Raw genomic sequence first — 12,776 nt, 5'->3', positions numbered from 1 at the left:
CATAGTGCGTGTAAAGACAGTCGGTGCAAACATAGTGCGTGTAAAGACGGTCAGTACACACATAGTGCGTGAAAAGACGGTCAGTACAAAGTGCGTGTAAAGACGGTCAGTATATACATAGTGCGTGTAAAGACGGTCAGTATATACATAGTGCGTGTAAAGACGGTCAGTACAAACAAAGTGCGTGTAAAGACGGTCAGTATACACATAGTGCGTGTAAAGACGGTCAGTATACACATAGTGCGTGTAAAGACGGTCAGTACACACATAGTGCGTGTAAAGACGGTCAGTATACACAAAGTGCGTGTAAAGACGGTCAGTATACACATAGTGCGTGAAAAGACGGTCAGTATACACATAGTGCGTGTAAAGACGGCCAGTACAAAGTGCGTGTAAAGACGGTCAGTATATAAATAGTGCGTGTAAAGACGGTCAGTACAAACAAAGTGCGTGTAAAGACGGTCAGTACACACATAGTGCGTGTAAAGACGGTCAGTACAAACAAAGTGCGTATAAAGACGGTGAGTATACACATAGTGCGTGTAAAGACGGTCAGTACAAACAAAGTGCGTGTAAAGACGGTCAGTATACACATAGTGCGTGTAAAGACGGTCGGTGCAAACATAGTGCGTGTAAAGACGGTCAGTATACACATAGTGCGTGTAAAGACGGTCAGTATACACATAATGCGTGTAAAGACGGTTGGTGCAAACATAGTGCGTGTAAAGACGGTCAGTACGCACATAATGCGTGTAAAGACGGTCAGTATACACATAATGCGTGTAAAGACGGTTGGTGCAAACTTAGTGCGTGTAAAGACGGTCGGTGCAAACATAGTGCGTGTAAAGACGGTCGGTGCAAACATTGTGCGTGTAAAGACGGTCGGTGCAAACATTGTGCGTGTAAAGACGGTCGGTGCAAACATTGTGCGTGTAAAGACGGTCGGTGCAAACATAGTGCGTGTAAAGACGGTCAGTATACACATAGTGCGTGTAAAGACGGTCAGTATACACATAATGCGTGTAAAGACGGTTGGTGCAAACATAGTGCGTGTAAAGACGGTCAGTATACACATAATGCGTGTAAAGACGGTCGGTGCAAACATAGTGCGTGTAAAGACGGTCGGTGCAAACATAGTGCGTGTAAAGACGGTCGGTGCAAACATTGTGCGTGTAAAGGGAAATGGAGAAAAAAATACGTCACTGTTGTGAAGATTCCACGTGGTCAGACGGGTGGTGATTTGTTCTGATGAAACATTTTGATTTTTACATTAAAGATATGTTGGTGTCTCAAGGCCTGACTAAGTGCGTTGGGTTACGCTGCTGGTCAGGCATCTGCTTGGCAGATGTGGTGTAGCGTATATGGATTTGTCCGAACGCAGTGACGCCTCCTTGAGCTACTGATACTGAAACTGAAACTGGTGTCATTGAAATCCAGCCTGTTCTATTGTCCACGCGACAGTGGTGAACTACAGCCAAAGTGTACATTTCATTGCCATTGTTCATCACTGACCTCTCATGCTCTGTACCGTGGTGGAACGTTCCAGTCCTCACGATGCTTGGTTCTCTTTTTCTTTATGTATGACTTATATTTAGTCAGTATAAAGTCATGAAACATGGAAATAACGCAGGGCGTTACTGACTCGACTGTGCAAATTCTGTATTTGATAGTACCTTGGGATTAACGCTGGTAAAGTGATATAGTAATAATAATGATGATAATAATGATGTTTCAAAAAACGAAAAAATGCAGCAAAAGTAGAGCATCGTCGCCGCTGCTGAGGCTGTGTACTTAAAGTGTTGTACATTGATTATGGACAGCGAATACTGGCCATTTTGACCGTGTTTAACCCTGTTTCGTGTTATTTTAACGTGCAGCACTGAATCAAGCTGCAGTTATCCGTACGCTGTCGTGTGACGTTATTGTCGGTCGGCCCATGTAGGGCTGTGCACTTTTTCTTTTAATTCAGAAACAAGACAACAGTTGTAAGTTTTGTTGCTACATGTGATTTTGAATGTGACAGCAGTTGTAAACATTATATGATAATTTTCATCGAATACGAAATATTCTATGAGTTAGAGCGTGGCCTACGAGGGCCACGGTTAGCGACTTCATAGGGATCAGTGCCAGTTCTAGTTTGGTTGGTGGCGATAGAAGTTTTAACGGTAGTACAATAATTGTCTTTAGAAATACAGTACTGTTCAGGGCACAGGTATTCTTGCTGTTGGTGAAAGAAATACTACTATTTCTCACATTCCTTGTCTATATCCTCCGAAATCGAAATCCCCAACTTTGTTGTGACATGAACGTTCGTCTTTCAGGCGGTGTGGGAGTGTGCGGGCCGTGTGTACCTGGCCATGGAGCTGTGTGACTACACGCTGGATGAGTACGTGGGCATTGTCCGTCTGGACCACCGCCAGGACCCGCTGTCCGCCAACCGCCTCGCCTGGCAGCTCCTCAAGGGCCTCAAGTACCTCCACTCCAACTTCGCCGTGCCTCATGGAAACCTCATGGTGAGGGGCTGTTCTGAGGTGGGATTATAGCAGTGGGGAGGGAGAGTACACAGTGACGTTCCGCTCTAACGTAGACACCAACCTGGCAGACAGGTGGGCGGGACAACCATGCCGTGAGAGTGGGGGAAGGGCGACCAGTCTGACGCTACAGCAACACCACCAGAACACACCATCATCAAGCTCATGGTTTGGATAGCTGGAGAGGTGCTGTGCAAACACCGGACAGAAAAGAAAAATCGTTCTATTTGTGATGTTTGTGAGTTGAGCTTCGGTTCTTTGTATTTTCTTTCTTTTCAACAGTTCGAAAATTCAAAAGGAATGTACAGGGTACAGAAAGAACAAATACATAAACAACACAATTTTCCTGCTATACCAGGTCCAATGTACTGTTTATCACGTCTTTGACTTTTTGTAATGACATCTAACAAATCTGCGTTCCAGAATTTATCAACATATCTCTTGCCATATACCAGCGACAATGATTGCAATATTGGTTGAAAAGACGAATCTTTCAACATTTGTTCCTCCAAATATCTCTTTTTTTTTTCCTTTTTTTTTTTTTTGTTACTGCTGTAAACTACAATGAATTATGTTCCCTTCCATGTAAGTCTAAATCTGAGTGTTAACACAAAAACAAAAATATTTGATTTTCTAGAGAGAGTATCACCCCACAGTTGCACTTTGTGTCGCTTGTAAAAAAATTGGACTTTTTTCAGCCTGGTTGGATTTTTGTGGATTGTGACGGTCGCCTTCGATTGGCTGGCTACGGTCTGCGCGACGTAACAGCTACTACACGTACAGGCGCTAAGGATCATGGGGAGAGGAGCTGCATTGGTACGATTGTTAGTTACGTTTCAGTGTGTCTCAGGCCTATTCTTTGTCTGCTTCACTTCATGCTTCTTTCTGTCTGTATCTGTCGTTTATGCTCTCTCTCTCTCTCTCTCTCTCTCTCTCTCTCTCTCTCTCTCGCTCTTGCTCTTTCTTCTTTCTTCCTAAGAATTATTTGTGCATGTACGTATGCTTTTTCTTCTTTTTTTTCTGGTGACAAATTGAATTTATTCATGTAATGTTATACCTGTGTGTTGAGTATTTTCCCTTTTCATGAGGGCAGGATGAAAACAAGCCATTAATTTTGTGCTTATTCCTTTTTGCCCTCAATAAAAAAAAGAAAAGGTTCGTTCATTCAAAAAAAAAAAGGTTCTCTCTCTCTCTCTCTCTCTCTCTCTCTCTCTCTCTATATATATATATATATATATATATATATATATATATATATATATATCCCCTGTATGTATGTCTCTCTGCCTATATCAATCTGTCCATAGATATATCATCTATCTGTCTGCATCTGTATTCTTTCTGTCTGCATGCCTCCCCACCTATCAGTATACCCATCCATCCAACCAACCATCTGTCCATCCATCCAACCAACCATCTGTCCATCCATCCATACGTACCTATTCATTCCCCCTATACTGACTGACTTTGCTACAAACACATGTTACCATTTTCGGTTCAGTTCAGTTTGCCTATGTTCCCATTTACACGCATTCACACCGTAGCAGACCTGTTGACCTTTCTGCCTGCACATTGTTTCTGAACCTCTGACGTGTACACGACATGTGACATTGTGTGGATTCTGTGTCACAGAAGGGGACTCCAGGTACTGGAGAGCAACAGAGCACGTGTCGGGGTCATCCGGTGAACCCTGTTTCCAAGCCGACATCCAAGTAGGTCAATGACAACAGTGTGTTAATTCTGTATTGGTTCAATAGGTCAATGACTACAGTGTGTTAATTCTGTATTGGTTCAATAGGTCAGTGACTACAGTGTGTTAATTCTATATCAATTCACTAGGTCAGTTACAACAATGTGTTAATTCTATATTAATTCAATAGAACAGTGACAACAGTGTGTTAATTCTATATCAATTCTATTATATACATATCCCAACACATATGCGCCTGCCGACCAACAGTCCTGAAGAACATAGTTTATGCTCTAACACTGGGGGTTACTGACTTGACATATGTCATAGAAATAATTGTTTTGTTGCGACAGATAGTGAAGAATCTTTATTTAGAATTGCAGATATTTTTAAAAGAAGTTTTGCTGTGACCGTCAATAAAATAACATTACAGGGCTGTGCAATTTAAAAAAAAACAAAGTACTGCACTGACAAGCATATGAACTTAAGAAAATAAACTTTACACCAAGCACAAAAATGGGGGAGGACAGTGTCAAAAATGCCTGTGGGACAGAATGAAACAAGAACGTGTTCACCAAGCAAGATGATCGGACAAATGTCAAATTGGAAGTTCCTTCTTAGCTTACAATCAACAAATGAAGCAAGTCGTTGTTAATGCTTCGGTGTTGGCAGTATGCCAGCTTTCCACACACGCATAACTAAATCATTACATTTCATTAGCGAAGCACTTCAGATGTAAAGCTGGTGAAAAACCTTGTACTGCATGCAGTGCAACTGGCGCCCAGTGTTCTGTTTGTAGCCATGATACGCATGGGTGTTGTCAATGAGCAAGGTGAACAAAATTTACTTTTCAGCACCTCTTTCTCTCTGCCTCTGTGTGTGTGTGTGTGTGTGTGTGTGTTATCAACCACAAGTGGTGTGGGAATCAAACTTGGTCGAATGGCAGACCTTTCTAGTCCTTCCCCCCCCCCCCCCTTTAAGATAATGATGTAAGCAGGATGAGATGGTGAGGTCGATCATCACCCTGAAAATATGAAAAGCCTGATAGCTTGTAGAGCTCATATCTTTCATCATTCTCTTCTTTTCTCAAAGTTAGTGTGTTGGTTCACCATGTCCAACAGTAACCTTCTAGAATTGAAGTTCAGAGGTCAGTGGTTAATGTCTCAACATGATATATTATGTTATTTGAAAAAAGTTGTTTGCACGAGACAAATAAGGTACTGCATGCAGTCTTCATCGAACGTGGTAATGTTACTGGTCATGGTCAGAACAAAAACAGTTTTGAGAGTCAATGTCACAGCGTACGTCAAAGTCCAAGGTCACGGCATAGTATAATGGGGGTGTGGAAGGGGGTGGGGATCGAAATATGATGGAGTCAAGCTTTTTCATCCAGTTTTCATGTAACTACAAAAGAGGTCGAATAAGGTTAAATCACAAGCGCTTTCAAAAATCAAGGCAAAGGGTCAATGTCACAAAAATGTGTGATATAAAAAAAAAGATTTGCAAGAAAATATACTTTTGAGTGTCCTGTTTTTTGTCCTTCTATACTGTTGTATTGGTAATCATACATGAGTCTTGAAGGCTTTTCCTCCTTTGTTAACATGACTGGAATCGACAAAAAGACAGAAACTTTTCCAACAGGGAACTGGAAGACATTTGCAATGCCTGCCATCTGTTTTGTCTTGTGTTGTTTTCTTTTCCTCGCCAGGTGGCAGGCATGCTGCTGCACTACATCCTGACAGGGGGGCGTCACCCTTACGGGGACACGGGGCCGGAAGTGGAGGCCAACCTGTCCCACAACAACGGCTTACGTCAGCAGCGCGTGAGCCAGGAGGCCGACCACCTGGTGTCCATCATGACCCTGTCTGACCCCGCCGCCAGACCCTCCATTGACGTCTGCTTAAAGTCAGTGTTTCTGTGGCATATGTCCAGTGTATATACACCCACAGGGTGGACTAGTAGACCCTCCATTGACGTCTGCTTAAAGTCAGTGTTTCTGTGGCATATGTCCAGTGTATATACACCCACAGGGTGGACTAGTAGACCCACCATTGACGTCTGCTTAAAGTCAGTGTTTCTGTGGCATATGTCCAGTGTATATACACCCACAGGGTGGACTAGTAGACCCTCCATTGACGTCTGCTTAAAGTCAGTGTTTCTGTGGCATATGTCCAGTGTATATACACCCACAGGGTGGACTAGTAGACCCACCATTGACGTCTGCTTAAAGTCAGTGTTTCTGTGGGATATGTCCAGTGATATATACACCCACAGGGTGGACTAGTAGACCCACCATTGACGTCTGCTTAAAGTCAGTGTTTCTGTGGCATATGTACAGTGATATATACACCCACAGGGTGGACTAGAAGACCCACCATTGACGTCTGCTTAAAGTCAGTGTTTCTGTGGCATATGTACAGTGATATATACACCCACAGGGTGGACTAGTAGACCCACCATTGACGTCTGCTTAAAGTCAATGTGTTTCTGTGGCATATGTACAGTGATATATACACCCACAGGGTGGACTAGTAGACCCACCATTGACGTCTGCTTAAAGTCAGTGTTTCTGTGGCATATGTCCAGTGTATATACACCCACAGGGTGGACTAGTAGACCCTCCATTGACGTCTGCTTAAAGTCAGTGTTTCTGTGGCATATGTCCAGTGTATATACACCCACAGGGTGGACTAGTAGACCCACCATTGACGTCTGCTTAAAGTCAGTGTTTCTGTGGCATATGTCCAGTGTATATACACCCACAGGGTGGACTAGTAGACCCTCCATTGACGTCTGCTTAAAGTCAGTGTTTCTGTGGCATATGTCCAGTGTATATACACCCACAGGGTGGACTAGTAGACCCACCATTGACGTCTGCTTAAAGTCAGTGTTTCTGTGGGATATGTCCAGTGATATATACACCCACAGGGTGGACTAGTAGACCCACCATTGACGTCTGCTTAAAGTCAGTGTTTCTGTGGCATATGTACAGTGATATATACACCCACAGGGTGGACTAGAAGACCCACCATTGACGTCTGCTTAAAGTCAGTGTTTCTGTGGCATATGTACAGTGATATATACACCCACAGGGTGGACTAGTAGACCCACCATTGACGTCTGCTTAAAGTCAATGTGTTTCTGTGGCATATGTACAGTGATATATACACCCACAGGGTGGACTAGTAGACCCACCATTGACGTCTGCTTAAAGTCAGTGTTTCTGTCGCATATGTCCAGTGTATATACACCCACAGGGTGGACTAGTAGACCCTCCATTGACGTCTGCTTAAAGTCAGTGTTTCTGTGGCATATGTCCAGTGTATATACACCCACAGGGTGGACTAGTAGACCCACCATTGACGTCTGCTTAAAGTCAATGTTTCTGTGGCATATGTCCAGTGTATATACACCCACAGGGTGGACTAGTAGACCCTGACCCTCCATTGACGTCTGCTTAAAGTCAGTGTTTCTGTGGCATTTGTCCAGTGTATAACACCCACAGGGTGGACTAGTAGACCCACCATTGACGTCTGCTTAAAGTCAGTGTTTCTGTGGCATTTGCCCAGTGTATATACACCCACAGGGTGGACTAGTAGACCCACCATTGACGTCTGCTTAAAGTCAGTGTTTCTGTGGCATATGTCCAGTGTATATACACCCACAGGGTGGACTAGTAGACCCACCATTGACGTCTGCTTAAAGTCAGTGTTTCTGTGGCATATGTACAGTGATATATACACCCACAGGGTGGACTAGTAGACCCACCATTGACGTCTGCTTAAAGTCCGTGTTTCTGTGGCATATGTCCAGTGTATATACACCCACAGGGTGGACTAGTAGACCCTCCATTGACGTCTGCTTAAAGTCAGTGTTTCTGTGGCATATGTCCAGTGTATATACACCCACAGGGTGGACTAGTAGACCCACCATTGACGTCTGCTTAAAGTCAGTGTTTCTGTGGCATATGTCCAGTGTATATACACCCACAGGGTGGACTAGTAGACCCTCCATTGACGTCTGCTTAAAGTCAGTGTTTCTGTGGCATATGTCCAGTGTATATACACCCACAGGGTGGACTAGTAGACCCTCCATTGACGTCTGCTTAAAGTCAGTGTTTCTGTGGCATATGTCCAGTGTATATACACCCACAGGGTGGACTAGTAGACCCACCATTGACGTCTGCTTAAAGTCAGTGTTTCTGTGGCATATGTCCAGTGTATATACACCCACAGGGTGGACTAGTAGACCCTCCATTGACGTCTGCTTAAAGTCAGTGTTTCTGTGGCATATGTCCAGTGTATATACACCCACAGGGTGGACTAGTAGACCCACCATTGACGTCTGCTTAAAGTCGGTGTTTCTGTGGCATTTGTCCAGTGTATATACACCCACAGGGTGGACTAGTAGACCCACCATTGACGTCTGCTTAAAGTCAGTGTTTCTGTGGCATATGTCCAGTGTATATACACCCACAGGGTGGACTAGTAGACCCACCATTGACGTGTGCTTAAAGTCAGTGTTTCTGTGGCATATGTCCAGTGTATATACACCCACAGGGTGGACTAGTAGACCCTCCATTGACGTCTGCTTAAAGTCAGTGTTTCTGTGGCATATGTCCAGTGTATATACACCCACAGGGTGGACTAGTAGACCCACCATTGACGTCTGCTTAAAGTCAGTGTTTCTGTGGCATATGTCCAGTGTATATACACCCACAGGGTGGACTAGTAGACCCACCATTGACGTCTGCTTAAAGTCAGTGTTTCTGTGGCATATGTACAGTGATATATACACCCACAGGGTGGACTAGTAGACCCACCATTGACGTCTGCTTAAAGTCAGTGTGTTTCTGTGGCATATGTCCAGTGTATATACACCCACAGGGTGGACTAGTAGACCCACCATTGACGTCTGCTTAAAGTCAGTGTTTCTGTGGCATATGTCCAGTGTATATACACCCACTGGGTGGACTAGTAGACCCTCCATTGACGTCTGCTTAAAGTCAGTGTTTCTGTGGCATATGTCCAGTGTATATACACCCACAGGGTGGACTAGTAGACCCACCATTGACGTCTGCTTAAAGTCAGTGTTTCTGTGGCATTTGTCCAGTGTATATACACCCACAGGGTGGACTAGTAGACCCACCATTGACGTCTGCTTAAAGTCAGTGTTTCTGTGGCATATGTCCAGTGTATATACACCCACAGGGTGGACTAGTAGACCCACCATTGACGTGTGCTTAAAGTCACTGTTTCTGTGGGATATGTCCAGTGATATATACACCCACAGGGTGGACTAGTAGACCCACCATTGACGTCTGCTTAAAGTCAGTGTTTCTGTGGCATATGTACAGTGATATATACACCCACAGGGTGGACTAGTAGACCCACCATTGACGTCTGCTTAAAGTCAGTGTGTTTCTGTGGCATATGTACAGTGATATATACACCCACAGGGTGGACTAGTAGACCCACCATTGACGTCTGCTTAAAGTCAGTGTTTCTGTTGCATATGTCCAGTGTATATACACCCACAGGGTGGACTAGTAGACCCTCCATTGACGTCTGCTTAAAGTCAGTGTTTCTGTGGCATATGTCCAGTGTATATACACCCACAGGGTGGACTAGTAGACCCACCATTGACGTCTACTTAAAGTCAGTGTTTCTGTGGGATATGTCCAGTGATATATACACCCACAGGGTGGACTACTAGACCCACCATTGACGTCTGCTTAAAGTCAGTGTTTCTGTGGCATATGTACAGTGATATATACACCCACAGGGTGGACTAGTAGACCCACCATTGACGTCTGCTTAAAGTCAGTGTTTCTGTGGCATATGTACAGTGATATATACACCCACAGGGTGGACTAGTAGACCCACCATTGACGTCTGCTTAAAGTCAGTGTTTCTGTGGCATATGTACAGTGATATATACACCCACAGGGTGGACTAGTAGACCCACCATTGACGTCTGCTTAAAGTCAGTGTTTCTGTGGCATATGTCCAGTGTATATACACCCACAGGGTGGACTAGTAGACCCTCCATTGACGTCTGCTTAAAGTCAGTGTTTCTGTGGCATATGTCCAGTGTATATACACCAACAGGGTGGACTAGTAGACCCACCATTGACGTCTACTTAAAGTCAGTGTTTCTGTGGCATATGTCCAGTGTATATACACCCACAGGGTGGACTAGTAGACCCACCATTGACGTCTGCTTAACGTCAGTGTTTCTGTGGCATTTGTCCAGTGTATATACACCCACAGGGTGGACTAGTAGACCCACCATTGACGTGTGCTTAAAGTCAGTGTTTCTGTGGCATATGTCCAGTGTATATACACCCACAGGGTGGACTAGTAGACCCACCATTGACGTCTGCTTAAAGTCAGTGTTTCTGTGGCATATGTACAGTGATATATACATCCACAGGGTGGACTAGTAGACCCACCATTAACGTCTGCTTAAAGTCCGTGTTTCTGTGGCATATGTCCAGTGTATATACACCCACAGGGTGGACTAGTAGACCCACCATTGACGTCTGCTTAAAGTCAGTGTTTCTGTGGCATATGTCCAGTGTATATACACCCACAGGGTGGACTAGTAGACCCACCATTGACGTCTGCTTAAAGTCGGTGTTTCTGTGGCATTTGTCCAGTGTATATACACCCACAGGGTGGACTAGTAGACCCACCATTGACGTCTGCTTAAAGTCAGTGTTTCTGTGGCATATGTCCAGTGTATATACACCCACAGGGTGGACTAGTAGACCCACCATTGACGTCTGCTTAAAGTCAGTGTGTTTCTGTGGCATATGTCCAGTGTATATACACCCACAGGGTGGACTAGTAGACCCACCATTGACGTCTGCTTAAAGTCAGTGTTTCTGTGGCATATGTCCAGTGTATATACACCCACAGGGTGGACTAGTAGACCCTCCATTGACGTCTGCTTAAAGTCAGTGTTTCTGTGGCATATGTCCAGTGTATATACACCCACAGGGTGGACTAGTAGACCCACCATTGACGTCTGCTTAAAGTCAGTGTTTCTGTGGCATTTGTCCAGTGTATATACACCCACAGGGTGGACTAGTAGACCCACCATTGACGTCTGCTTAAAGTCAGTGTTTCTGTGGCATATGTCCAGTGTATATACACCCACAGGGTGGACTAGTAGACCCACCATTGACGTGTGCTTAAAGTCACTGTTTCTGTGGGATATGTCCAGTGATATATACACCCACAGGGTGGACTAGTAGACCCACCATTGACGTCTGCTTAAAGTCAGTGTTTCTGTGGCATATGTACAGTGATATATACACCCACAGGGTGGACTAGTAGACCCACCATTGACGTCTGCTTAAAGTCAGTGTGTTTCTGTGGCATATGTACAGTGATATATACACCCACAGGGTGGACTAGTAGACCCACCATTGACGTCTGCTTAAAGTCAGTGTTTCTGTTGCATATGTCCAGTGTATATACACCCACAGGGTGGACTAGTAGACCCTCCATTGACGTCTGCTTAAAGTCAGTGTTTCTGTGGCATATGTCCAGTGTATATACACCCACAGGGTGGACTAGTAGACCCTCCATTGACGTCTGCTTAAAGTCAGTGTTTCTGTGGCATATGTCCAGTGTATATACACCCACAGGGTGGACTAGTAGACCCACCATTGACGTCTGCTTAAAGTCAGTGTTTCTGTGGCATATGTCCAGTGTATATACACCCACAGGGTGGACTAGTAGACCCTCCATTGACGTCTGCTTAAAGTCAGTGTTTCTGTGGCATATGTCCAGTGTATATACACCCACAGGGTGGACTAGTAGACCCACCATTGACGTCTGCTTAAAGTCAGTGTTTCTGTGGCATTTGTCCAGTGTATATACACCCACAGGGTGGACTAGTAGACCCACCATTGACGTCTGCTTAAAGTCAGTGTTTCTGTGGCATATGTCCAGTGTATATACACCCACAGGGTGGACTAGTAGACCCACCATTGACGTCTGCTTAAAGTCAGTGTTTCTGTGGCATATGTACAGTGATATATACATCCACAGGGTGGACTAGTAGACCCACCATTAACGTCTGCTTAAAGTCCGTGTTTCTGTGGCATATGTCCAGTGTATATACACCCACAGGGTGGACTAGTAGACCCTCCATTGACGTCTGCTTAAAGTCAGTGTTTCTGTGGCATATGTCCAGTGTATATACACCCACAGGGTGGACTAGTAGACCCACCATTGACGTCTGCTTAAAGTCGGTGTTTCTGTGGCATTTGTCCAGTGTATATACACCCACAGGGTGGACTAGTAGACCCACCATTGACGTCTGCTTAAAGTCAGTGTTTCTGTGGCATATGTCCAGTGTATATACACCCACAGGGTGGACTAGTAGACCCACCATTGACGTGTGCTTAAAGTCAGTGTTTCTGTGGCATATGTCCAGTGTATATACACCCACAGGGTGGACTAGTAGACCCTCCATTGACGTCTGCTTAAAGTCAGTGTTTCTGTGGCATATGTCCAGTGTATATACACCCACAGGGTGGA

The 12,776-nt window shown here is 44.6% G+C and overlaps 1 protein-coding gene across 1 annotated transcript in view; it reads left to right on the top strand.

The window, feature by feature from the left end:
• The first annotated feature begins 2,357 nt into the window (after positions 1–2,357).
• LOC143285951 (serine/threonine-protein kinase/endoribonuclease IRE2-like) overlaps positions 2,358–12,776 on the top strand; it is a 15,605-nt gene continuing 5,186 nt past the window's right edge. Inside the window, exons 1-4 of the mRNA XM_076593401.1 lie at positions 2,358–2,513; positions 3,230–3,347; positions 4,164–4,243; positions 5,930–6,126. Coding sequence (XP_076449516.1) covers positions 2,358–2,513; positions 3,230–3,347; positions 4,164–4,243; positions 5,930–6,126 — 551 coding nt within the window. The remainder of the gene's footprint in view (positions 2,514–3,229; positions 3,348–4,163; positions 4,244–5,929; positions 6,127–12,776) is intronic.

This window comes from Babylonia areolata, chromosome 9 (assembly GCF_041734735.1).
Source record: "Babylonia areolata isolate BAREFJ2019XMU chromosome 9, ASM4173473v1, whole genome shotgun sequence".
In the NCBI taxonomy this organism is placed as follows: domain Eukaryota; kingdom Metazoa; phylum Mollusca; class Gastropoda; order Neogastropoda; family Buccinidae; genus Babylonia; species Babylonia areolata.
Note: the sequence above shows the minus strand (reverse complement) of the source record. Positions and strands in the feature narration are given on the sequence as shown.